The 27,661-nt window shown below is 42.5% G+C and overlaps 1 protein-coding gene across 5 annotated transcripts in view; it reads right to left on the reverse strand.

Moving 5' to 3' along the window:
- Window positions 1–916: 916 nt before the first annotated feature.
- Window positions 917–27,661, reverse strand: part of ANO1 (anoctamin 1) — an 802,432-nt gene continuing 775,687 nt past the window's right edge. For 4 of the 5 annotated variants that reach the window (XM_069623442.1, XM_069623440.1, XM_069623441.1 and 1 more), the window contains 3 exons: window positions 10,395–10,579; window positions 6,773–6,878; window positions 1,573–1,960 (listed from right to left, as the gene is read on the reverse strand). In XM_069623442.1, the coding sequence (XP_069479543.1) occupies window positions 1,700–1,960; window positions 6,773–6,878; window positions 10,395–10,579 (552 nt within the window). In that variant the 3' untranslated portion in view covers window positions 1,573–1,699. Of the gene's footprint in view, window positions 1,961–6,772; window positions 6,879–10,394; window positions 10,580–27,661 lie in introns of all 5 variants that reach the window. The other variant, XM_069623444.1, reaches the window with a different exon arrangement.

Genomic DNA, 27,661 nt, shown 5'->3' on the forward strand with positions numbered 1-27,661 from the left:
ATATACACATTTAACTTTCAGGTTATGCACTGTGGGGCCAGGCTCATGAAGAAGTTAATATGAGTAACGTAGTTATGCCTGAAAAGAGACTATATGATCCTAAAATAAGTTACTGGTAGTAAGTCTGACAAACCCCTTTTTCTTCTCTTTTCAAAATTGAGTCAAGGTTACTGCTGATAACTTGTTTGTGAATCAAATGGTCTCTCTCCAGGGAAATTCAAAAGTAAATCTGAGTTACTACTGGTAAATTAGTGTTGAATCAGTCCCTAGACTTGGTAAATAGTTTGGTCTGCAGTGATTAAATCCCCCCAAAACATGTTAGTAGTCCCACTAATTACTTTACCCCTTCTCAGAAGCCCCTGTGCCTTCGAGGAGACTGTTAATAGGGTGGATGGAGATTTTAATTAACTAACCATGCCAAAACAACCTACAACATTTCTATAAAGAGTGTTCAACTTTTATTTGAACACCATTGCTATCTTAAGTACTGAAGCAACTGGGCCAAATAACAGTACTCATTTATGAAACTGTAGTCTGGACAACATTAATGAACAGTTTTGATATGTCTTTAAACAACAGTGACATTCCTGCAAGAAAAAACTACAAATTAGCAAAATGCGCAGAAGTACGCATTATGTACAACAACCCGCCCCCCCCCCCCAATTAATCTATTAAAAGTCTTTGGTAGGTGATATTAGGTTGTGCTGGATATAATTATTTTTTGGAACCAGTTTAAGCCTTAAACACTGCTAGAGAAAAATCCCAACAAAGAAGATCAAGTTTTCCTCATTTCACTTATGTTAAAACAAATAAATATTTGTTTTTAAAGCACGAACTAGTGGGATCGGGTACAATACTCTATACTTTTTATATCCTTAAAGTACCTTGTCAGATAAAATTGAATTTTCATGAAATGTAACGGTTGCATGATTTTATTACAGCTTCAAAAATAGGAAAAACACTCCAATTTAACTTGTTCTGCTGCGCAAAACATTTTTTAAAACAAATGTTTATTTGTATTTACATAAAAAATAAAATAAGTGCCATGGAGTTTTCCATCAGGAGGAAGCACATTTAAAAATGTTCCTTTGTTACATTTCGCACCAATAAATAAGGAGCATGTTTATACTGAGGGGGTGTCGTAAATGTATTACAAGTAACAGAGGTTATAAAAATATGTAGAAACAGCTTTATGGAAGTATGTATGTGTGTATATATACATATATACATGCACACACACAAACACATGTACAATATATATGTAATATATCTGAACATACATATATACATATTCATCGCATCTGTTGTAGCACAGATTTATTTTGGGAACTGATTTTACAAGGTTTTCTTGTATTTCTAGTTATGCATGAACAAAAAAAAGATATCGTCTTTTCCCAGAAAAAAAGTTGGCTAGGTACCTGCACATACAATTAACATGCCAATGTCCAATTCGCTACACAACCCTGCACTCAACAGAACTCCCTGCCTTACAACTTGTGCAAAAGAGAACACAGAACGCCTGATCAGAATATGGTCCTCCATTTTTCTGTAAGAACAAGTTTCACACGAAGGTGGGATTGCAATCATTGCAGCATATGTGCCTCTGCCCCCCATTGCTTGTCCCTAGATCAAGTCTTGCCGTGGTGGCGTTTCGCTCAGTGGAATGCCCGGGTGTTCAGTGTAGGTAGAATATGCCCCCCTATACATCCACATGGTAGGAGTGTTGAGATGAAGAACTCCCACGCTGGCTCCTGGAGACAGTGGGACTGTGGTTATTGCAGCTCTCCTCTCCCTTCTTGTCCTGATCTTTCCAGGTCTCCAGGAGTTGGAGCTTGCCCTGTTCCTCCTTCATGAATACCTCCACCATGAGCACCTTCTCCTTGTGTATCTGCTCGTTAATGTCCTTGGGAATGTCTGGGATTATCCAGTCTACAAAGTCACTCATGAACATGACCAGGTTCTTGAAGGTTGGGAGGAAAAAGTAAACAAGAAAAATCATTAAATTATTTGAAATAAAAGACCCTTGCATAATCTCAGTGCATCCATCCCCTTTCCTCCAAAAGCCAAAATCGGATACTGTGAAGAACTGGTAACTGGCACGCTTTGGAGACTTTTCAAAACAGTGTTGAACATATCCAATAACATATACCTAATTTTATATTTCATCTTGTACAAATCATTTTGCCTCAAACCATCACCGAGCCAGAGCAATGTTTTCGACTTCTAGTCTCCTACAGGGGACTTCCTCTGAGTTCTCCTGGATTTTAGAAATGTTCTTACATACACAGGACAGTGTTACTACAAAGATAACCAATGGGTATCATAAAATGAAATGGATTATAGTTAGTGTATGTGTTAATCTACCCTCAAATTTTTGATTATAAAAAACTATTTACATACATTCTGATTGATTTTCCAAAATCTGGAAACCAGGTAGCAGTATCGCCTTCATTCGTTTCCAAGTCCACCAAATCTTTCAAAGGTGAGCAATCATAGTTTTTCTTTTAACGAAAGAACAGTAAATCAGCTCCAAAACCAAACAATTGCACTCGTTCATCTAACTGCAAATTGGATGAGTGTTGTCTGATGAATGTGTATTTTGTAATTGCTGATCGTTTCTTGGTTTAAAAAAATCAATGTGTTTCTGTTAGTTTCACTTTTTGTCATGGATCTGTTTTGTTTTGCAAATAATTCAATCCTTTTTCAACACGGTGGTTCATTTATTGTCACAAATAAATGTGTCTTTCTAATTATGTATTTGATTTTGTTAATAATCGAGTGGTCAAAGATATCTGTTGTTGTAATTAATCAATCATTTCGTAGATAACACGAAGCCATTTAAATTGTAGATACCATGGTACATAAGGTCCAATACCAACACATCAATGTATTTTTTTTAATATGAATGAATCATTTGTATCACTAATACATTTGGTTTGATCATAAATCATTTTGTTTTTGTCATGAATTGAGAAAAAATCTATCTCTGTTTAAAGATTTTTAAGTAAAAATGTCAGAATGTGTGTGGTCTTATTGCATTTCATACAAAATGGGTTCCAACCCCATACATTTTGCTTTTGGCCAACATATTCCAACTGCCAAATAAGACCTTTGTAAAGCAGGCAGCATTAGGAGAACACATACAGGCTCCGTTTGATGGTCTTTGAAGATTTTCTATTGCTACAATTGCCTGTGAAATAGGAATGGAGTAGTACTTACCAAAATCTAAGTTTGTCATCCTTCCTGTGTCAACAACGCTATTGGGTTAAGAGCACAGACATTCCATGAACAAAATGGGCCATTTATGGGTTTGGTCAAAATGCACATCCTTTGTTTAAGGCACTTATTGCACTGTTAGAAACGATCACAAGCCTCATTTAAAAGTGTTTGGGGATAAAGGGCTAGATAGGAAGAGGCTCCCAATGGATGCCGAGTCTTAGAAGTTAGAAATACTAGATGGAATACGGTCAAGGGAAGGAATATCCCACCATGGATTGCATATCTGAACTGCCAGCAGGAAACAGGATGATGAAAGGCCCTTTAAGGATGAGTTACATAAAACATAGCATATTTGAAGAGCATCAGGGAGCAGAGGTGAAAAGGCATGGGTCCGATTAATTTCTTGATTTAGTAGATATAATATGAAACAACACAGCAGGTGGTAAGTGAGACTGATATATTTTGGTCGGTTGGGGTAGAGTTGAGTTTCAAATGGGCGTTGTTGTAATGGGATAGTAGGCTGGTACCTTCCAAGAGGGTAAGGAAGTCGATTCTTGAGTTACCACATGTGGCTCACCTGGGGCTGACGTATACAAAAGGAAGAGTTAGGGCGGTTTTGTGTTGGTCGGGGTTAGACTTGTTTATTTTAGATCTAGGGATAACACTTTAAAGAGCCACATTGCTGTCATGGAATTATTAGAACTACCTTCTCCATCTTAGGAGCATGATGCAATCATTGTTGTGGGTGGCCTCAATGTGGGAAGTCCTGAATCCAAATGTATGGTGATGTTGCAGTTAGTGGCCAAAGTAGGAGACAAGTTGTGAGGTGAGTAGTCTGGGGATTTCTGGAAAGGATTTTTCAGACAGAAAGACCTGCGCAGTTTTAATGAACAATGGCGTACAGTTGATATACCAAGAAATGGAGATCCTTTCTTTGGGAAAATGGGATACAGCATGCTAAATTGGCTTTTGTACTTGATGGCAGTGAGTAAAAACTGGAAGATGGAATTTTAGGAAATGGTGACTGTATATCAGTTTATATGACATTCCACAATGTGCTTGGTTCTAAACACCATACTGTGTCTTGCCTGCTTGCTTAGATTGAGGAGAGCAGGTTGAGGTGAACTGGAGTTATGGAGCATGTCAAGGCAAAAATAGTAGAGGAGCAAGCACAGTTACAATGAACGCAAGGTGGACAAGAAGGAGGATGTATTTGGTGGAGAATGAGTTAAATTCAAGTTATGCTGGAATATTAAAAGAGAGATGGTCACAGTTCCCTGTAGCCCTGTGGGTTAACTGTCTTAAAAATATGGCGAGGGCTGTGGATGGTAGGGTATGGAACCTCGGAAAAGTATTGGTCTTAAATAACTTTGAATAGTGTTATGTGTAATGAAAGGTTATTTCTTTTATCTGGTAGTGGCAGAGGTCGCAAGCACCGGTATGTGCGTGGGAGCCTGAGTGGCTGTGAATGATGTGGTGTGAGCATGAAGGTAACGTTGAGCGAGTGTACGTATCCGTCAAGCAGAAAGTGAACCCAGCAACAGGAGTCTACAACCAGTGAATGCTGAGGGCAGAAGACGGTTGATACAGGAGCGCTTGGACCATGTTGCAAGTTATCCAACAAGACCATGAGACTTTCTGCAGTGTGATTCTCCATGCAAGTGCCACACTTATAACCAGTGGTGGACTGGGCTACAGGCACTCTGGAGATTTCCCGGAGGGCCTCTTCATCATGTGCCTCTTTTGAGTGGCATGAAGTAAAGAATGTGTTACAAAGCTTCCAGTAGATGTTATTAAAATACCACTGTGAATACCTTTTCCAGGGCCACCTTCCGGTCGCCAGTCCAGCCCTGCTTATAACTGTGAATGTTAGCAAGTGTCACACTTAGAACTGTGAATATTAGCAAGTGTCACATTTAAAACTGGGAATATTAGCAAGTGCCACACTTAGAACTGTGAATATTAGCAAGTGTCACACTTAGATAGAATTGTGAACATTAACCTCAGTCACATCTAGATAGGATAGGATGGTGAAGTTTAGAAAGTGCCACACTTAGATAAAATTGGGAACATTAGCCGGAGTCACATCTAGATAAGATTGTGAAGGTTAGCAAGTGCCACAATTAGAACTGTGAATGTTAGCAAGTACCACATTTGGATACAATTGTGAATGTTGGCCTGCGTCGCATCCAGGATTGTGAATTTTAGCAAGTGCCACACTTAGATAGCATTGTGAAAATTAGCCTGCGCCGGACCCAGACAGAATTGTGAATGATAGCAAGTACCAGAATTAGAAAGAATTGTAAACTTTAGCCTGTGTCGTACCTAGATAGGATTGTGAATGTTAGCAAGTGCCACACTTAGATAGAATTGTGAATGTTAGCAAGTGCCACACTTAGATAGAATTGTGAATGTTAGCAAGTGCTACACTAAGATAGAATTGTGAATGTTAGCAAGTGCCACACTTAGATAGAATCGTGAATGTTAGCAAGGGCCACAGTTAGATAGAATTGTGAACATTAGCCTGCATCATATCTAGAAAGGATTGTTAATGTTGGCCAGTGCCACATTTAGATGGAATAGCGAATATTAGCCATTGCCACATCTAGACTGCATTGGGAATATTACCAATGCCACATCTAGATAGAATTGTGAACGCTAGCTTGCTTTGCATCTAGACAGGATTTTGAAGGTTGGCCAGTGCTACATTTGGATATTGGCATGCATCATACATAGACAGGATTGTGAATGTTAGCCGGTCCTGGATCTAGACAGAAATGCAGAGATTTTCATGAACCACATCTAGAAAGAATGTGGACATTTAGCACATATCACTTCTAGATAGTGAGGCCAATAACCAACCCACTAACAATTTCACCCCTCTGCATACATCTCTCAAACTCTAACCAAACACAACCACAACCCTAAAGCACAACAAACTGCACAAACTTCCCTACACTGCAACAACAAAACAAACCACACATAGCTTTGTAAAACAGCACACAACGGCTACCGACCAGAAAGTAACCCAAGCTCAGCGAACAGTGTTAACCGAACTGAAGCTGCGAACAGCACATCACTGCTCTCTTGCACTTATCCCGCTCGTTCCCACTAACTCACCCCCAACCCCCTTTCCTTTTCAGATCCAACAGAGCACCAGGAAACCACTCCCGTGGTGATAGTATGCGGTACAAATATCCTTTAACATTAACATTGTATAAAAAGGTAGGTAGTTGCATGAAATTAGTCCCTGTTAGTTCTGCACATGATAAATCATTTGTTGTGATGGTTGTAATAGAATTCTGATGGTATTGCTAACCCCCTGCAGTCTTGAACTTTAAAATTGTAGGTTGTTGATTGTAGGGGGTTGGCCAGATTCATAGGACAATAGAATTACCAAAATACAAAGTACAAAAGGTGAGTTTGAGTCTAGTCCTCATGCCTAGCCCCGTCTCCAGTATGTCACGCTTTGATCTGTAGTTGACTTGGAATGATCATATCTGCTACAACTGTAGTCAGACCAATGGAAAATGAACAGAATATGTATACATACCTGGAAAACTATGACAAATGCTAATCTTGCTGCAAGGACAGCCCAGAAGTCTTTCGAAATGTCGTATTTGTTTTCAGACCAAGGGGGTTCCCTGTAATCTTTGTATCTGCAAAGCATGTCAAAAACAACAGAAAAAAAGAGAATGGCAATTATGCTTAGTAAAATGTCCTAGAACTATAAACCAGTGAATGATTTAATTTTACAAACACTTGATAAGCCTTGAAATATAGGAGCACATCAGGTGCAGTCTAGTAGTATCAACTGTGTAATTATCAAGAAAGACCTATTCCAGCCAAGTGTCTAACTCCATGCTGCCCAACATATATGTTTCACAACATTATGTTTAGTTGCAAAGCTACTAAAAGTAGGAGTATTTGATATTGCTAATATAGGTAAAGTGTGGAGTAACATTTCACTAAATTTTAATATTAAATTGCCCCCGTTTAGTTTTAGCGTGGATGCCTCTTTATAGAGCGGGTTGGACATTTAAGGACAGGGATTTCCAAGACCAGTTCTCAAGTAGCTCAACTACTATTATTGTGGTTTCCAGGTTAACCACTAAAGTGGTTTGCAGATAAGCCACTATAGCGTTTTTCAGGATAACCATACATAATGAACTCCCATTCAAATTCACTGCATTCAAAATTATTTTCTGTGACGAATCCGAAAATATGTTATGAATTTAGTTCTTGAGGACTGGTCTTCTGCACCCCTGATCCAGGCCAATTGCTTGTCAGTGAGTAGGCCACAGGTATTCTCTGTAACTTCCACACATATTGCATCTCGTGGCTGGAGGCCGCCCCCTTTGCACTGTAACCTTTGTTTTATTTGTTGAGGCTATGAGGGTTCACATGTGACGCTTGTGCCTACTCTATGAAACCCTGCTTTGTCACAGCAAGAAGTCCCTCCAAAAAACAGTGGTGCTGCATTTGCATGCTCTTGCTTTTTGCATGCACAGGACGAGCGCATGCTGTGTGAGTTGGCATGCCTGGCAGCATGAGGTTTAGTTCATTCCTTTGCCAACTCTACCTGAGCTACATTTATTTATTTATTTATTTATTTATTTATTTATTCATATTTATATAACGCACAAGCAGCCCAAGGGCATTGAGGCGCTGTTACTTGCAAGAACTTAGTTACACAGGTACAGGCATAGTAGCGATTGTTGATACATTATGGATATTACAGAACATAATGCTGTTGTTACAGACATTGCACTTGGTCATTGTGTTACAGCTTATGCATTGGGTCATGTGGTAAGTATTCATGCTAAGGTGCGGGGTATTATGAGAAGAGGATGGTTTTCATAGCTTTGCGGAAGGCGGTGAGGGAGGCCTCACCTCGGATTGTAGGAGGTAGGGCATTCCAGTGAATGGGTGCGAGATAGGGGAAACTGGATCCACCCGCTCTGGCTTTTTTTTACTAGTGGCACAGAGAGCATGTTGGTATACAGTGATCTAGTTGGCCTGGTAGTGGAGACGGGGTGGATTCTTTTTGAGAGGTAGGCAGGAGCAGTGAGGTGAATGCACTTGTGGGTCAGTGTCAGAGCTTTACCTTGCTTGTCTGATGCAGGCCAGATCATGAATGATCTAGTAGTGCTATGCAATGAGTTTCCAATGCATGTCACATGAGAAAATAATTACATTGTTCAGTTTTTACCTACTACAACTCCACACTCCTTTGCATTGATCTCTACTATCTGCAGGTACTTTCACTTATGACTTGTAAAGCACAATGTTGCTTCCTGAAACTAGATCCATGCCCAATAAATGTATTTATTTATTTGCATTTTTAAAGCGCACACAAAGCCCCCAGGCATCGAGGCGCTGTTACAAGAATTCTTTGTTTTTAGTTGCGTAGTTGTTTGTCTTAGTTGCGTATATATATAACGCGCTTAAATACCCAGAGGTTTCTAAGTGCGGACCTGGGGATGTTGTGTATATATATAACGCGCTTAAATACCCAGAGGTTTCTAAGTGCGGACCTGGGGATCGAACCCGTGTTGCTTCGTGTCGTCTTGCTTCCAGGCCGAGCACGTTGCCGTTGAGCTAGCCGCCCATACCACAATAATAATAATATTAAAGTAATTTTCCTAAATAGGGCTTCCACCTCCATAACCCACCATTGGGCGCCCACTTCCTACCCCCTCAACTCCAAACGATAATGAATATCCACACACCGTGTTTCCCAATTTTGTCTCTTTTGTTGTTTTTTGTTCACATAAAGCCAAAATGAGCGGCTCCCAATAAAATACTTTTAGAACTTGTCATATTCCCTGATAAAATGGTCAGTTAGTAATTAAATAGCAGGACACACGCTCCCCCAGTACGCTCTGTGTATTTTTTGTGCAATTGCACATAGATATCGTCGATGAAACATGACGTCCTCCTAAAGCAGTCACATGCTTCAGATCTGCCCGCCTCTCTGCCTGCATTGCACTTTCTTGCCCCAGAGAAGCTGGAATTCCTTTGGATTTCACCTGCTTCCTGCACCTGCAAAAACTGGGCAGGCTACAGAGGGATGCATGCTAACGCCACATGACACGGTGGGTGCCATCAACAATTGTTTTTGGGATGGGGTATAAACAGCCACAGAAACCGGAACCACCAGGATTTCCATGCCCGACTTACCACTCTTCTTACAAACACTGAAAATTGTTAGGTACTACGGCTTGCAGCGCAATTTTTTTATTTTTTTTAAATTACTCTCTTTGTGGGAAATGAAAATGGTAAATATGAGGTGTGCCACCAACTATTTTTTAATACATCTTCATTAAGGTGCATCATTTGGACCTTTTCCTTCTAGCCAAAAAGACGTGGACAGAGTAATGAGATTTGAATACAGAATATACAACTTTGTCTCTGCAAACTGCTTTAAAGGCTGAGCGTCCTGCTCCATGGCACTCACCCAAAGGCACCCCCTGAAACTAGACACTCTAAAAGAAAATATCCTGCCCTTTTTATTGCAAATACATTTTGTTTCAGAAGAAAGAAGTAGAGCTTACTAAGAGGCCAGCAAAACACACCTCTTGTACCTTTGTAAACACCAGCTAATAATTTGCTCATTTTCAAATGATTAGAGGCCTGCACAAGTTCGTGCTAGGAGCGCGTTTTATGCATTAACAAGGCTTATCGGGATCTTATATAATATTACATGGGGGGGGGTTGGGTTGGTAGGAGAACATCTGGGTTCCCACTTTTCCAGGATCACAACACCTGTAATACCTTTAGGTAATGCTGTATACAGGAAGCATGGGCGTAATTGTAGGGGGGGCAGGGGTGTTTGTCCTCCCCCAACTTTCATGGCACACCATTTTGTCCCCATTCATTTGGCTAGGGCACCTTTTCTGCAGATGTCATGTCCCCCGCAACTTTTTCAGCAAAGTTACTCCACTGACAGGAAGACTAGCTCAAAGCATCTTTGCAAGGCTGAGACTTGATCAACAGGCCAATGTCAGACACATTTTGTTAGGACAGATTATCAACAGAGAAAACGCATCACAAACACATTCATTTTTTAGTTTCAAACAAGATGGAAGAACTTTGCAGGGGGCTCCAGGATAAAAGGTGAAACTCAACAAAACAAAGACACAATGTTTCATCAACGCAAAGAAATGATCTACCTGCAGATCTGCACATCGTAGCCAATCTCTTGAAGGTTAATGGGATCCGTTCCCGGCTGGAAATCACTGACGTTAAAATACGAGAGGGTATGGTTCACAAAGCCATGCATGGTGCCGTCTGCACTGTACATGTACAGGTACACGAGGCGTGGGATGAAGTCAGATGTGAATGAGATCACAAACGCCTGAACCGTGACAGTAAACAGCATGAGTGCAGTGTTAAGAGACAATCCCCCCCCCACATGAAACCCCCACCACCACAACCAATACTAATGAACACACACACATCTCTTCATCAAGTACAAGCATCAGTGATTATATATGAGTGTGCATCAGCAGTGCTAACCCCGTATCTTCCAAACGTCAGTGGCCTGTAGACCAATACTGGTCACTTTATAAGAATGTCAATAAATCACTGCAGTGAAGAAAAAAGGGAAAATGCATTTAAAAATACAATTTTATTTGGTATTTTCCCTTTCAAGGTTTTAGTCCAGGGACCTGCCAACCTGCATCTTTTTTTTACAACGTAAGTCTTTGGAATGGGAAGGCAGGACCAGGGACAGGTTCAGTTTTTTTTAAAAAAAAAAAGGGAATGGTATTCATTACAAACTGGGCACATCCCCCAAATAAACGAGCGTGCCAGTTAGCCCCTTAAAATAATATTGTTTTCAAATAATACCAAGTTTGGCAAATAATTAGGGTCCCCACATTGATCCAGGGAGAACACATTGGAGCACAACGTTTAGAAAAGCGTGGGTAACACTACTGCAATCATCTATTCTTCAGATGTCCAGCTTACAAACACCCATGGATCACACGCATTGCGATACTATTGCACATTATAAGATTTAAATACGGATATCCCAAAGGCCTTGTTGTCTGCTAAACCCTCTTCCTCTTTTCAAAGATTAAGAACCTCATAGAAAATACACTTCAAACGCTATAATGGAACATGCTAGAACAGGAATTAAATAATGTACTGCCTTGTACCAGTGAATGGTTCTACAGCACGGATCTCTTCTGTAGAGTTACCCTTTTTGCAGGTGTAAAAGTGTAAAACCTTTTTTTATTGAAATGAGGATGGCCTTATTGACTGTAGTCATTGACATTAAGCATACACGAAGTAAAGTCAACAGGGAAGTTTTAGTTGCACTTCCTAGGGCAAAAGAGAACATGTCTGGAGAGCCATTGTTACGAGTCAATATTTGTTTTTCTCCAATGTGTAGTATTCTGCAGATCCACACAATTGTTCAATGCAGTATTAAACATCAATAAAGATATGGCAAGACAATGTACAGTATTCTTGGTAAAGCATTCATCATAATAATAAGAATTTTCCACCACAAGGAACGTGTATATGCTACCCTACCCAACCCTGGCGTCCTTTTATTTTACCAACATCCGTCTCTAAATGTAATTAAGTAACATCAGGTACATCCTTTGCTATTTAATGCAAAAAAGTGACTCCTTCTTTAGACCACTGAATCGGTCCATTCGTGATGTCCTCCCCCAGTCAGTGCTTGATAGCAGGAAAGTCTGAGATATACATAGAGCAATGTGGTAACTCATGAGTAACCACACTGGTCCAAAAAGACGGTTTGCTTAAAGTCTGCTGCACTTGTAGTAGCTAGAGTAGGACTAGCTTAAGGGAGGGGTTCATCCAGTCACCTTTGAGAAGATCATTTATGAAGGCTACAACTACTTGTAGAATGTCTTGGTATATGGGGAGATTAAAAATATATGTTAAAGGTGTTTATGTTCTGCTTCTTGCAGTCATGTTGTTGTCTTTTCTTTCCACCACTTCAATTGTGCACCTATTTGTTCTATTAAATAGAATATTGGTCATGAATATACATTGAACTTTGTGCATGGAATTGGTCTGAACGTATTACATTATTTCTTTAGTTATACATTTGATCAAAGCAGGATTATCACATGTTATAGAAAACGAGGTAAGACCTGGCATTGTATATATTGTATGGCAGTTGTTATAGACTAGATCAAATTAAAGACATACTCAGCAGATAAAGTTGAATCAGATTTATATTTTGAGGTTTGGTTTCGGGTCATCAAGGTGGCCTTTGTTCCATTGGTTGAGTCTTTTTTGGGTTATATTTGGTCTACCATTGTTGAGCTTAAATGTTTGTGGGTTTGACATGCGTATCCAGCACGAAGTGGATTTCTAAAATCTCTCTTTCTTCAGTGACTGTGGTGATTGAGTAGATTTGCCATGTCTTTCTGTATGAGTTTCTTCTGTGTAGGACTCAGAATCCCAGCATGCAATGTTACTCACAGTATTGGCTTTCTCAGTTTGTTCTGATAATCAGGCATCAGTGTTCCACCAGATTGTTCTCAGAGTTTGTTTTCGTTATGCCAGCATGCAGCTCCTATGAGAGCGCTGCCTTTTTCTATTCACTATGGGAGTTAGGACTCAGCATCCCAGTATGCAGTGTATGACACATTGGGTCTCATTACATGTTTGGCGGTATTCCAGTGGTAAACCCACTGGAATACCACCAAATGGACGTACTGTTACTGCCACTTGGTCCAACAGAATTACTGCTGGATGTCAAGTGGCGGTATGGCTGTGTAAGTCCCCATTTAAGGAATTCATAGGACTCCATGGGATTTTGGTGGAATTGCCACTGGAGGTGATTCCGCTGATTTTGTCAATTTTCAGCTGTAAAGTGGCAGATTTACCTCATCTTTTTGCTGGAGGTGTATTCCCCACTACACCACTGAACTTGTACTATGGCGGTGCAGTAATGTGGCAGGAATTGAATTACTGCTGTTACCGCTGTTTTTACTGTACCACTGTACTTGTAAAGAGGCCCTATGTTTTCTTTTGCAGTTCATTCTGGGAATTAACACACAATAGCCCAGCATGCAGCTCTTTACATGGCACAGCCAATCAGCCCTTGCAGAAAGTACGGCCAGCCTATTGTATCCCATGAGAATGATACCACTAATTGCTGCTTTTACAATGTTGACTTATGTGTAGTTATCACAAGGCAGATCCAGAGGAGTCGAATATGAATTTTGTTGAAGGAATGATTGCAGAAAAAAATTCTCCAGAAGATAATGAAACGGAAATAGACATGTTGTGTAACTGAAATCCTTTGTCCCGACACAACTGTAGCAAAGATGCCAGTAAAATGGTTAAAAGAAATACAAGAGTAGTGGAATAGACTTCTTGATGAGCTTTCCTTGAACAATTTGATTCTTTATATAGTAGTTCTGTGCTGGCAGCAAAATGGAAGGACCAGAGAGTAAACATATTCAAAGGTAAACAGACTTATAGATTCTTGCCTTCAAAAGAGCACTTAAATGGGGCAAGGGGTAAATACAGTATTCTTTCTGTTCCTTCTCACGCCTCCCTCTTGCTTTAGTTCTGTTGGCTGCCATCACATATCTGCAGCATGTACCAACTCTTCAGTGTTCTTTTTGGAAATTCTCTATATACCAGTGTTTGTTGCTTGCTTGAGGACTTTGACCATCTTAATGGTTCTTCTGCCGCTTCAGCTAGGTTCACTTTTCCTGGAACACCACTGAATGCAATGTTATTGAGTTGGTAACTTGCAGTGGTGTGCGATGCTCTTTCTTCCTGCTCCCAAAGCCCTTGTACCCACTTCTGAATCCAACAGTACTCTTATTCCTCCTAATTGTCCAGCCTCAATCGGCTATGCCTCATCTTCATGTTCTGTAAGGAGCATGATCCTTTCCCTTGCCTGTCCCTAATGATGGCCACCACCATTCCTCTGGGCTGTTTTCCTCCAGGGATTTGTATTCCCTTTAGCTAAAATGATCACCCCTCTATGGCATATCCCTTCTGATGCCAATAAAATAATCAGAGGAGAGCCAAAGCATGAGAGTCACCAGGTACAGGAACAATAGTTGTATTCCAATAGACTGTCAAGGCAGGGAATTATCCAACAGACATTCGAATTCTAATGAGTGAGTACATACTTATATCATATTCTCAAAAGCAAAAGCAATACATTTGTAACGGTTCACTCTACTTTGATTGGCAAGGAAGCATTGCACTATGCATGAATGAATTTGTATTTGCTTTGTCTAAACATGTGGCAGGCTGGGTAGCTCACTGCACAGTGATGTCACTGGATTTCTCATGAGTTCCAAATGGACAGAAGCAGCAGTCATGTGTATCACTAAGCATTCCTTCTCATTGGCTCTTACAGGGTAAGTGGAAGGGAAATGAACAATTTAAAATGAGCAGATATGACAAAATATAACAATTGACTTCCCTTTCTCAGGGAGCTTTGCACAGTTTGGCAGAATCCCTCTCTTCTCATCTTATGAACTGTATCTATAAATGTACATTGCAAACTCACACGGTGGGAAGATTACTTCATTCTGCCTTGTGTGTGACCTTATGTTTTCAAGACTCTGTTGTTCCCAAGCATTTACTTTTGGCCATAGTACTGCTATGCATATGCAACAATATTTATACATTATTATAACAGAAGCTTATGAGCTGGCAATGTGTTTTCATTATGCTAGTTGCAAAGCCTCAAATCATTCTAAAATAGTGTTTGGGTATTCGGGTATCAGAGCTCTAATCCCAGAAAAAATGCTTATTGTTTAATTTATATGATGATCCTTGGACTGCTGCGTAGCCGTCAGATCAAGGGTTACCCAACCCTATAGAATAAGTGAAATGGTTTGTTATCGGAATGAACTCCTCCATGCTAACTAGTAACGCGACCCCCAGCAGCAATCTTTTGTGCCTACTCCTCCAATTGAACGGACATTAAATGTGCTGTTGGATTTACCAAAACATACCGTGTTTAATCTTTTATGTTTGTGGGACAGCGCTTTTTTTGCCACAGATCACCATTTCACTCAAATCATTCAAATGTGAGGAAGAGATACCCATGTGAGTTCTGATTGTTTTAAAAGATCCTTAGTAGTCTTGCAGTAGCTCAATTCTAAATTGTTTAGTGGATGTCGACTCTAGGACTCAAAAGACTTTATAATTGTAATTCATCCTGTCGGGGGCAAATTTGTGCTATAATTTGTGAGGATGTAGCTTGTGAGAACTCGACAGGCTGCATCATCTTTGGCTAATGAATGCACACTATGGGCCTCATTACGACGCTGGCGGAACGGGTTAAACGGTGCTGTAAAAGGTGACGGCGCCGTTCAACCCGTTCCGCCACATTATGAGGTCCCCTCGCGGGACACGGTAAGCACACCTGGGAAATGAATCAACAGAGACATCTCGATGAACTGGGTAGCCCTTCAGCATATCGTATGTCACATCCCATGGGGGAAGCAAGTGCCCTCACCTATGGCACTGCACAGAGACTAGCCTCTACATCGCACAGGGTAGGAAATCAGATTCTGCATATAGTTCCCCCTGATGTATTACACTTTCTGGATGCTCAAGCTACCCTGGGCCCCGGTGGTCCCTCTTGCTTGAGAGCATACTCCTATCCTTCATAGCCACTAGGTAAGAAGATGACAAAACATCTCTACTACTTTACTTGACTGTGGATGCAACACATCGGCTGACTAAGATGCTAACTGTGCAAAAGGACTCATTTCATGCTTTGCTCATAGCGCTGAACACATACTTCAGCTCGGAGCAGTTCAAACTTCTCCCAGCAGTCCAAAACCTAAAGTAAACTATTGGTTCATATCATGTGTGCCTCTGCACACTGGCACTCACTTGTACACTGTGAGATGAGGACAATGAGATACGACACCCACCCGCCCCCACAAAGATTGCTGATGTAGCCAACAGGCAAAACACAAAACAGTGCCGCATCCCCTAGAACTTGCTTCTCCTGAGGTGGTATATGACCTCATCAAAAAGACTGTCTAGCACTGCGATTGATGTCAACAAATGTGGAAAACTCAACCACTTTGGGAACTTCTGCAAATCATCGCAGCAAGGCTGAAGCAGACACAATCAAACTTTACGTACCAGACAGCCTGCCTGAATTGCTGCAATCCTAGCATATGGCTCTACCGACATTGTCTACCTGGGGTGCTCCAGTGGAGCTACTTGAGGCTGATGACAAAGAAGCGTTCTTTATATCAACGTTTTTTGGGTCTGCCTCATCAACAAAATTACAGCCCAGGTGGCAGGTACTATCTGTACAGACACTGTTACCAAAGATCATGGCCACAAAAGCATTGGTTAACAGCATAGTTGAGTCTAACTCTGCCCACCCCCATCCAACGCTGGTGGTTTAATCTTAGGCCATACGGATCTACACGCATGGACGCACTACACCTTTACCCATCAAAGGTGTGTTCACATCACCATTGCCATAAGGTCATCCTCAATATAGGCAATATTTTACATGACTCTCTTTGGCAAGGATACCTTACTGAATTTCAATGTGGCAGAAGCATTGAGCCAAGTACAATTTGCCTGTGGCATAAATATGAAAGACATGACCTCACTCTCACCACTTTCAGCTTGCTGTTTGAATCCATTAACTGCCAGAAGACATCACCAGTCCAACTTTACATCCCCCAGAGCATTCATCCTATTGCTCTCCCACAATGGCTGATGCCATTCTATATGAGACCACGGGTCGAGAAGGAACTGCAAAACATGAACACGGTCACATCATCGAGAGTGTGTCTGAAACTAGGCCGTGGCTTTCAACAATGCTCATCAGGGAAAGTCTGAAACAACCGAGTGAGGATCCGCATACATAGGAGGATCCCAAATAATGCACTACAAAGGGAGCCCGATCCTATGCCTACCCTGGATGACATCCTATAAACTGTAGTGACCAAGAGTCTCCAAAATTAACTTCAAAGCAAGATATCACCAGATACGTTTGCACCCCGAGTCCCACTATATCAAGAACTTCTTGTCTCATATCAGAATCTTCAGTTCCAATGGCTTAGCTTTGGGGGGTTGTCCGAAAATGGTTCCCAACATACGATATGAAGAGTCATTGCAGACCTGCCAGGCACCATCAATGTGAGCGACAATATTCTGGTGCACTCCTCCACAATCCCAGAACCTTTGTCACTACTCGGGAATATGCACCAGAGGCTCAGGGCAGTATACTGCATAAGCAAAAATGTACATCTTTGCATATCAAAACATCAAATTATTTAGCTACATGTTTCAAGCGGTTGCCAGACATTTGGTCGAAAAAAATTCGGCGACAGGACATTTGGTCGAAACCATTTGGTCGAAAACGAAATGGTCGAATTTCTTTTATTTTTATTTTCACTTTTTTTTTTTGGGGGGGGTCCCCCCCCGAACCCCCTTTTTTTCCAAAAAACCCTTTTTTTCCTAAACTACAACCTAAAAAATATATATATAAATAAAAAAATTCGACCATTTGGTTTTCGACTAAATTACGTCGACCAAATGTCTTTCGACGAAATGACTTTCGACCAAATGTCCGGACACCGTTTCAAGCAGGAAGATAATCCCTGCATGTGTGAAAAGTGAAAGACATTAAGGAACCCCCCCCCCCGCTACAAAATCAATCCTAATTTGGAGGTACAATGTTTCATTAGAATGGTAAACTTTTGTGTAAGTTTCATCCTTGGGCTTGCCACATTGACAGCGCCACTCTGCAGACTCACCCAAAAATTCAGTGTGTTGCAATGTGGTCCTGCCGAAAATGCTGCATTCCGGAAATGAAGGAAGAATTGATGGCAGATTCAGTCATGGTCGTCTTCAATCCTGACCAAACATTCCTGACAGCGCCTGTGGGATTGGGGGCAACTCCTATTTCAAAGTGTCAACAGTAACCACAAGTGGCCCATTGCTTACTCCAGTTCTGACCTAATGACAAAATTACTCCACTACTCTCAAATCGAGAGGGAAGGGCTAGTGGTAGTATGGGGCTCTTAGCACTTTCCATCTCTACATCTTTGGCTGCCCAGTCCTGGTGGCCACTGACCACAAGCCATTGCTTCCAATCATTCAAGGCATATCTCAATGCCTGCCTGCTAGAAGGCTGTGCTAGTTCTAGGATCTTACAGATGCAAGACTTTACCATCACCTTACGCTATCAACGAGGCAGTGAAAACCCACAGTCTTCCTTCCTGCCTTCCTATACATGATATCCATAACAGCGAATCAGAGGAAGGCATGCAGAAGCCCATGTTCCGGCCGTCATTAATGCAATGGTGCCGATTTCCAGGTCACTCGATAAAATGGTGAAAGCAACCCAAAATGACAACTGTCTACAGTTATTAATACAAGTGGTACAATCTGGTTGATGAACTACCTGCCTCAACAACAACTCACTCAGCAACTCAGAGGCTTACTCTGCAATGTTATGCAGATGGCGAATAAACCAAGACCTATTGTGTACTCTAGAAGGTCTCTTGCCACCAGATTCCAGAATTGTGACAACAGCGGTGCTTGTTGACAAGGTTCTTGGACTGGCCCACACTGGTCACCAAGGCACAGCCAAAATGAAGTGCAGACACGGGAAACAAGTTTTCTTTACAAGCCTTGAGAATAAAGTGGATGGAATGCTACTGCAACGAGTATGGTATCAGGCAGGATAGGGAGGTTTTATCATGGGAGAATCTATCAAATTTGTTTTCAACACATTTTTTGTGTTGTCTTTTCCCCAAATATGTGTGCGGGTGGGTTTAGGGTAATAACTAATGTGGGGTTATGGAGGTGTAGCTGCGGTGGGTCTCCCCCACATATATTTGTGGCACAAACTACCAAAAGAAAATAAACATAGATGAAAACGGATTCGATAGATTGTTTTTGACCAAATCACATATAACGTTTCAGGCAACTGGGAGACTACAAAGAGAACCAATTGTGGAAATGCCTTTGCATAGCTCGTTGCCATAACAGGTGGCTATTGTAGATGTTGGCAGTGTCATAACATACCAACACTGTGGTGTGCCTTTTCAAGCTTTCTCCCATTTCCTGGTCGTTCAATTGGTCTCATCCACTGCAGAGCACATGGTAATCCAGCCATTGACGATATTTGCATGCCAGAGACCGCCAGAGATACTCAGTGAGACAATGTCCTACCATTTCAGGAGACAGATTGTCTTACTTTCTTGTATAAAAATGGTATGCTACACAGGAGAATCACCCCAGAATGGCCCCATGTGAATGGCAAGTTCAAACGAGTCATGTATACTGTGCACAAGGTCACCAGGTGTTCTGCATCTTCTGTGTTTTAAGTACTGACTACAAATGAATGACTGATTACATACCCAGGTGTTCGAGTCTGGCTGCCCTTCCCTTCCTTATTAGCAGTGCTTTAAATGGAAAAAAGGGTATTACCCAAATTGACCTTTTACAACTGACCTTTTGTCCTAATTGACCTAATAATAGTGGTCCTAATCGACCTTCTGCACAATTGACCTTTACCTTTATTTGACTTTTTATATATATGTGTGCGGTGGGTTTGGGGTAATAAATAATATAATGGGATTGGGTAGGGGTTGCATGGTTTTTTGGGTTGAGCGGGTGGTTGCGGGGGGTTTCCCTCGCATATATGTGCTAATTGAGCTTCATTTCATAATCAATTGTGCAGAAGGTCAATTCTCTGACGATCAATTGTGAAAAGGTCAATTAGTATACATCCAAGAAAAAGAAGTGCAGGTACTCATCAAGCTTTGCAGGTGGACATTCTGGGACAGTGCTTTTGGTGCCGGCTGTTTCTGCGCGGCATCTCGGGCACATGTCCCTTTTAGGCACACCCTGTTGTTTGCAGGCAATGCCCAGTGATATTAAATTATGTGCCAAGGAGCAGACACTTTGATAAAGCAGTGTATTTGGGATTCTTTCACACATACTTCCAGTTTGTTGTTATGCATTGTGTTAAGAAAGTTTGAATATCTACATTAAATGAGACTTTCTTTTTTGCTTATCAAACTCGCAGATATCATAGCTGTAAATTAAGTTTTAGAAAGCAAGCTTTATTATTGCTCGTTTTCATTGGCTATTACGAAATTCGGTAGGTAACTGGAGCTGTGTGCAAGTTTTTAGTCGAAAACGTTCCATCACAACTCCAAAGACTTAAACATTTACATATTAGAATAGGCACTGCTAATAACAAAGAAACATTTTTAAAAAGTAATTTACCAGGCTTTCCAAATCAATCACTGCACCATTAAATACACCAGTGGTAACAGGTGAAGTTGGAGCCCACTTAGCGAAACAGTGTCCCGCGCCTAGTGTGCTGAGAGCACAGTAGATGCATATTTGTCTCTCGGTTTTTTCTACAGGGTGGGCCCTGACATCGGCATTATGGACACTGCGGGTGGCAGAGAGAGGAGGAGGGAGTGGGCGCTGCTTTCCCCAGCAAAGTTTGATGAAGCTTGGTCGCTTTAAATTGCAATAAAAAGAAATTAAAAGCTTTCATTTTCACCTCACAACATAGTTGAGTTACTGTACCCTCTTTCTGGCGTCAAGAAGTGCAGGTACTCAAACACTAAAAAAAAAAACACTGCAGGTACTGAGGGCTGGGTAGGACTGGCCCATTTAAAGCAGTTTTATTAGTGAGCCATATCTTTGTGCGCTTGCCTAGGCTTTTTTGAAATTTTAAATGAAATTGAATGATGGTAGATACACCTCCGGAAAATGTTTGGGGCTAATCCACACACATTTTCCTATGCTCACTGCATGACATACGCTTAGACCTGTGTACTCTGGGTGGACACAGCCTATAGGAGCAGTCCCCCCTGTAATATTTAGTTGGGATATGATAGGAGGAGTACAAGATGCATCTCCAGAAGGGGGAGGACCAAACATTGCCCCTGCCATTGCCAGCCTAATTAAATAGAAAAGGCTCCATGGATTTGCCCTGTTCTTTTGTTGGGCCCTGCAGCTGGCAGCAATAATTTTGAAACCTTTCATAGGGTAATTCAAAGAGGCCCGCATGGGGCCTGGCTGCAGAGACTTACAAAGGAGACAGCAAACCCTGGCAACCTTTCATATGCACTGTGTCAACCTGTAGCCAAATGCCACCCTCAGTATCAATTGACAGTAAGCTGTCATGTATGGGACTGCATTTTTGCAGTGGTCCACCCCACGGGGGGACCCCATTCATAAGGTATGAGAATGTGGTTTGCAGGAGCCATGGAGTCTGGTTTTGCTGCAGCTTCAATGGAGAGCTGCTGCTTTAATCAGGAACCACAGAGAGCCTCATTAACCAGAGAGACCATTTGAGCCACAACAGACAGGAAGATGGGTGGGACTTAGTATTACATGTTTTTGCCCCTTTACCTTTTCTGTTGCAAAACCCTCTGGTTATGACCTCACACATACAGCAGATTGTTGGTTGGGGACCTAGGCTTAGCCTACACCAATCCCTGTGGTCCATTTGGCTTTAAAAGAGGGGTGGGTCCCCCTACTGGCAGATCATCTAAAGGCTTTGCAAGGAGTAGCAAGAAGGACTCATCATTGCACCCTGGCTGAAGGTACAGTCTGCCTTACATCTTCCGGCAGTGATGGAAGGCCAGGACCTCTAAGAGGGAAGCAGGATCCCTCCCCTAAACATCTCCCAGGGAATAGAGGAGATACCGCATCCAGAGGACCCTCCAGCAGCTCCAGAACTGGTACACAGCATGCTTTGCTAGGCTCTGCGGAAAGCTTCCTAAGTGGGAAGTGCCACAGAGTCTCTGAACCTGAAATAAATGACAAGGCAGCTGCCTGCAACACACTCCTCAGCTATGGCCCATCTGCCTTAAAGGACGATACAAGCCCAGTGAAGAAGCTGGGAGATGTGCATCGACGAGCATCTACCGATGTCTACCTTAAAGGACTTTTTCGAGCCAGTTAAGTACCTCGAGCTGCAATCGACTGCAATGCTGACTTTTGTTATGCTGCAGTTGCTTAAAGCCATCCAAGATGTCCTGACCACTGCTTCAGAACCGTTGACCAGCACTGAGACAATGATTCCTGACCCTGAGCCGCCATGCAGGCCACCCTACAGCTTTTCCTCCAGATTCGCTCGCAGAACTGTTTGCCGGTTGATACCCGCAGCTTTCTCCTGTCTTGAACTCGGTCACAGAAGCTACAAAGTGCCCTGAAACTGACTGAGCCCTGTCGAGCACCAAGAACACTTACAAGCACAAAGTACATTGTGATTCTTTCCCCCTGTTCCTTCTCTGAATGCCCCTAGAGACATAGGACCCATTGCTCCCTTTGTGCTGAAGCCAAGTATCCTTGAACTGTTGCGATTATTTACTATACCGACCATCCTCCTGTCAGTATCCACAGTCCATCCCTTTTCCTTTTTTGAAACTGTCTGTACTCTGCATTCCTACACTGGGTGGGTTGCATTTTGTAGTGTTGCTAGAACTGTCTGTTTTGATAATAATAAAGTAAATATTTCTATACAACCTTGACTTTTATTATTGGGCAATAATTGTATTTTTGCTGTGTTACAACTAACCAATGATTCATGACCTATCGGAGATAAGCCTGCTGTTCCATCCACGTTACCAAAATTGGACAAGGAGGTTTATAATCTGCTTGCGTTTCTAGTATTTTAGGATACCTTCTGGTGTGCTAGAGGTGTGGAGCTGATTGATGGTTTAGAAACCCATATTCATGCCTGGACCACTGGTGCCCCGAAAATTGATTCGTCACACTGTGTTAGTGAGCAGTATCTCACATTTAGCCCATTTGTGTTAGTGAGTCAATCTTTCACTGCCGGCTAGAGCTACCCATGCGGCCAGACGCCATGATGATGGGTCCTTCACAAATGGTGCCAGTGTTGCTGCATGTTTAAGTGTACACAAGGCTTTTTCAGTGCAAGTCAGGTTGATAGCTCAGTGGGTTTAGTCACAGTTGCAGACATCTATGTTTATGTATCTTTCAGGCACAGGCCCAAATCTGCCTCTACTTTGTATTCTTCATGGTTGATGAGTATTATTGGTTAGTAACGCCTAATATTCTGGCAACAAGAGGCAGTTACGAATTTGGTACACCACGCAACCAGCGTAACTCAACATTGGAGGGAACAGTATTACGGAATATGACTGCAAGCTTGCCCGCAAAGGGGCGCTTTATAAAGGGCCGTTAGATGAGCATTACTTTAATAATAGAGGACACGGTTCAGCGTGTCATTGGCAAAAAGCGGGGACTAAGGGGTGAGTATAGTCGGGTGTAAGACCGTTGGTTGCTAAGCTGCTTACTCTGCCTGGGTCTTCATTGGGGAGTAGGGGTGATCAAGTAATACACAGGCTGTATCTCATTTGGGGATTTATAAAAAGGTCCTATATTCCAGATTACCCTTCTCGTTCGATTGCACACCTGCACCCCTCATGACATCCTCCTTTCAAAATGTGCACTCTGCTCTTTGCGCCCTGGTGCCTATAAATGCATAATGCTTGTTTTCCTTTGAATTCTGGATACTGTAGTCCTAAAGTTCAAAGGCAAAACTGCAAGTCCCAGAATTCTAAAACAAAAAAGCACTGGATTGCTTTCTCACGCATGGAACTCGAAAACATGAGAGCTCTAGCCTGGTTTTTCATGCCACATCACACCACATAGCAGGACTTGTAGGGCTGTTCTCACATTAGAAAAAATTACACTTCGAGACCCTAAATCTAAAGTGCTATTGGATAAAAAATACGATTGGACCGCCTTAGATCAGCTTCACGGTGGAAACTGCAGGTACACACGTGTTTCCTCTGGGTCCTTAGCCATGCACTTTAGTGCAATGGAGAACATTCGTTGTTTCCAGTTGCTTTTTGTAACCGGTAACTGGCCATGAGGATACATATTGGTTTGCAATGTTGGGATGTTTTTTAAACAGTAGAATTTCCCTTTTGTTTACCAATCGCCCTGTTTAGTCAGCACGCACTGCAGTTCGATGCAGTAGGCAACACCTGCGAGTGGTGAACAACAGAATGTCAACGAGGCATAGTAGGCACCCGTTCTATTGCATGTCTTGCGTTGCTCCCTAAAAACGTTCAGCAGTTATCAGACGGCATCCCCCTCTCTGTGGCGTTCGCTGGTCACCCGCACTTTTGTTACCCCCGGCTTGCCTTAGATTCCAGCTGCTACTTTCACTCACTGCTGTTTAAATGCGCCTGGCACGATATCACAAAGTGGCAAACATCAGGGAGTCTCCCTAAGCGCCACTTATCGCTGTTCCCCAGGCAATTTGCCTGCGCTAATCAAGGGGCTGAAATACACGTGTTGCAAATTAACACTGTGGACGGAAGTAACTCTTCCCGTGCCAGGGGGGTGTGCGAAGGCAGAAAGACAATTATAGGTGTTGAAGCCGTGCCACTGTGCCGCGGGTTGGCATAGTTTTGTTTTTGTATTACTTATACGTTATATTCATGTGAATATAGATAGGCTGAGATAACAACAAAATAGCGCACGCGTAGAGGTGGGGGAGCCGGAGATTTCATGGGTAGGGCCGAGCCTGGGTGTCAGGCCTGGCTCTAGGAGCCCACCATGGGCCGAGCCGGGAAATAGCTCCACAAAACATGGTGGTGTGTGAGGGGGAGGGGTGGGGACAGGCTGTGTCAGGGTAAAAAAAAGAAGGTGACAAACCCTCAATAATACAATGGAGCAGTGGTATGGCAAGAGACAGTTAAATATGAAAAGTACGGGCTTTAAAGTAAACATTTTCAGTGTCACTTGTGAATCTATGTTGCAGCAAACTCTGTCAGGAAAAGTGCATTAAAAAAAGCACTGCACGGGCAACCTAGGATTTGTACAAACAGAAACAAATGGAAAAGTCCGGCAGCCGAGAACTTATGATGTGTTCAGAAACTGATATTCAGGACTGGCACGTGCTCACTGTCACCACACAACAAAAGGGCCGGGTGAATAAGTGTTACAAGCAGTTAACTCTATTCTTTACGTCTGAAAGCACCCACTTGAGGACTGCTGTGAGAATAAGAGGTCTCCTTCCCCTATCTACCCTTCAATCACTCCGCTGGCATCCAAGCGCTAAACCCACATCACGATTTCAATTGCCTAAAGAATTAGGCATATGAATGCAGGTGCTAGCAATGATGCTTTACGTTAGTTACTGCAGGGCCTTTGTTAACAGCGAAAATTGGCAGTTTTTTAACAAGTAAAAGTGAAAATGGAGGTAGGATTATAAAGAAGCAAAAGTGACTGAAGAGATTGATGTGTGTTAAAGAAAGCAATCGACGGCAGGCCAGGCGCATTGTTTCCATGTAATAATGTCCCCGCAAAAATGTCCCTTGACAAAAAAGTCGCTGTTTTTTGCACAGTCATTATTACATTGAACATGCCGGGGACACCCCCGCAACCCGTTTTTTTATTTAAAAAAATGGGAGCAGGGGACATCCCTGCAACCCATCCCCACACATAATGTCACCATATATAATGTCGCCAATGGCTTCTGCCGGCGACATTATGTATGGGGACATTATGTATGGGGACATTATGTATGGGGACATTATTACCTGATACCCGTACATTCTATGACAAGACAGGAGGCTCATATTATGCATTTCAATCTTTACTCTGAAACCACAGCAGCAAAGAAAAAACTTTTACAAACAAAAAAGTTTCAACAACAGAACTAGATAAAGTTCAATGTCAATGCATGGGGAACTCCCCAAACCATCATGGAGGACAGGTCATGCCCTGCAGTGGACCAATGAGCAGGGGCCCTCCTCTATATATGTCCATTACTCTAACCCCAACCCCTCTTTCTTTGCTGCTGACACCACAGCTAAGTCACTCCTTCTAGTTGTGCTTTGCTAGTGAATAATTATCAAATTGTTAATATAATCATTTTATATTGTGTCGTTTTTTTGTTATACATTATCGCTCCAAGCCGCACAGTTTATTTCATGGGCCGGGTGGCCTCTCAGCTCCAGGCCGCGGGTGCGGCAGAGTTTATTTCCTGGGCCGGGTGGCCCCTCTGCTCCGAGTCGCGTGTGCGGCAGAGTTTATTTCATGGGCCGGGTGACCCCTCAGCTCCAGGCCGCGGGTGCGGCAGAGTTTATTTCATGGGCCGGGTGGCCCCTCAGCTACGAGCCGCGTGTGCGGCAGAGTTTATTTCTTGGGCCGGGTGGCCTTCCGCCCCAAGCCGCGCGTGCGGCTGTGTGTTATTGTTCAGTTTCGACTGTGTTTCAGGAGTCGGTTGACCCGCCCACTCCTTCTCCAGCGCTCTCCTTTTGGCGCATGGCCCACCTTTAGTTATTTATATATATATGTATATATTGTTTTAACTTTAGCCTGGCCTGTGGGGGCATCATTTGTTTGGAAGTATACAGAAAGCTTCTGCTGCAGCACATGAGCGAGATGGCTCAATAGGAGGGCTGCAGGTTTACCATGCAAAAGGACCTGGGTTCGCTGCCCGCCATAGCCAGTGTACACATTTGGATATATGTGTGTATATATATGTTTAGGTATTTACATGTGGATATTTTAAAAATATTGATATTTTAATTTGGTTTTCAAATAGTTTTTTTTCAGTATATATTTAGAGCCTCATACGCTGCCAGGCTGCAGCTTTATTTATTTGTTTAAGCGCTATGCAGGGTTTTGGTGATTTGTCTTCACAGTAGGTGCCATAACCTGCTCGGTTTCTGCCCAAATTCTAATGCGAGTTTTCCCTCGTGTACTGCTGGGCCCACACCCTGCTAGGGTGAGCAGTTTGAGTTGCGCTTGCTCATTGTGTTCCTCCCTTAAAGTGGGCAGCTTTGTTTAGGTGCTGCATATGGCATTGGTGCTTACCTTCACTATTTGTGTGCCATAACCTGCTCGGTGGCAGGCTTTGCCTGTGTTCTTCTGCGAGGTGATCCCCTCGTATGCTGCTGGTTCCACACCCTGCTCGGGAGAGCAGTTTGAAAGGCACTTGCTCAGTGTATTCCTCCCTTAAGGTTGGCAGCTTTGTTTTGGTGCTGCATATGTCAGATGTCTTTATATTTCACGTAAGTGTGCCATTACCTGCTCGGCTCCAAGCTTTGCCTGGGTTCTATGCGAGGTTTGCCCCTCGTGTTCTGCTGGTTCCCACCCTGCTAGGGTGAGCAGTTTAACATACACTGACTCAGTGTATTCCTTGATTAAAGTTCACAACGTTGTTTGTGTACTACATATGGCATTGATGATTACCTTCTCGGTATGTGGGCCATAATCGGCTTGGGGACAGGTGTTTCCCTGTGTTTCTTCTGCGAGGTGAACCCCTCGTATACTGCTGGTTCCACACCCTGCTAGGGTTAGCATTAGAGGTGCATTTGCTCAGGGTATTCTTTGCTAAGCAATATATATTTAAGTGGTGCCTAGAACACATTTGCGTTTTCAGAAAATACCCTATGAGGGCGTAACCCCT

Source organism: Ambystoma mexicanum, chromosome 11 (assembly GCF_040938575.1).
Source record: "Ambystoma mexicanum isolate Mex_15411 chromosome 11, UKY_AmexF1_1, whole genome shotgun sequence".
Classification (NCBI taxonomy): domain Eukaryota; kingdom Metazoa; phylum Chordata; class Amphibia; order Caudata; family Ambystomatidae; genus Ambystoma; species Ambystoma mexicanum.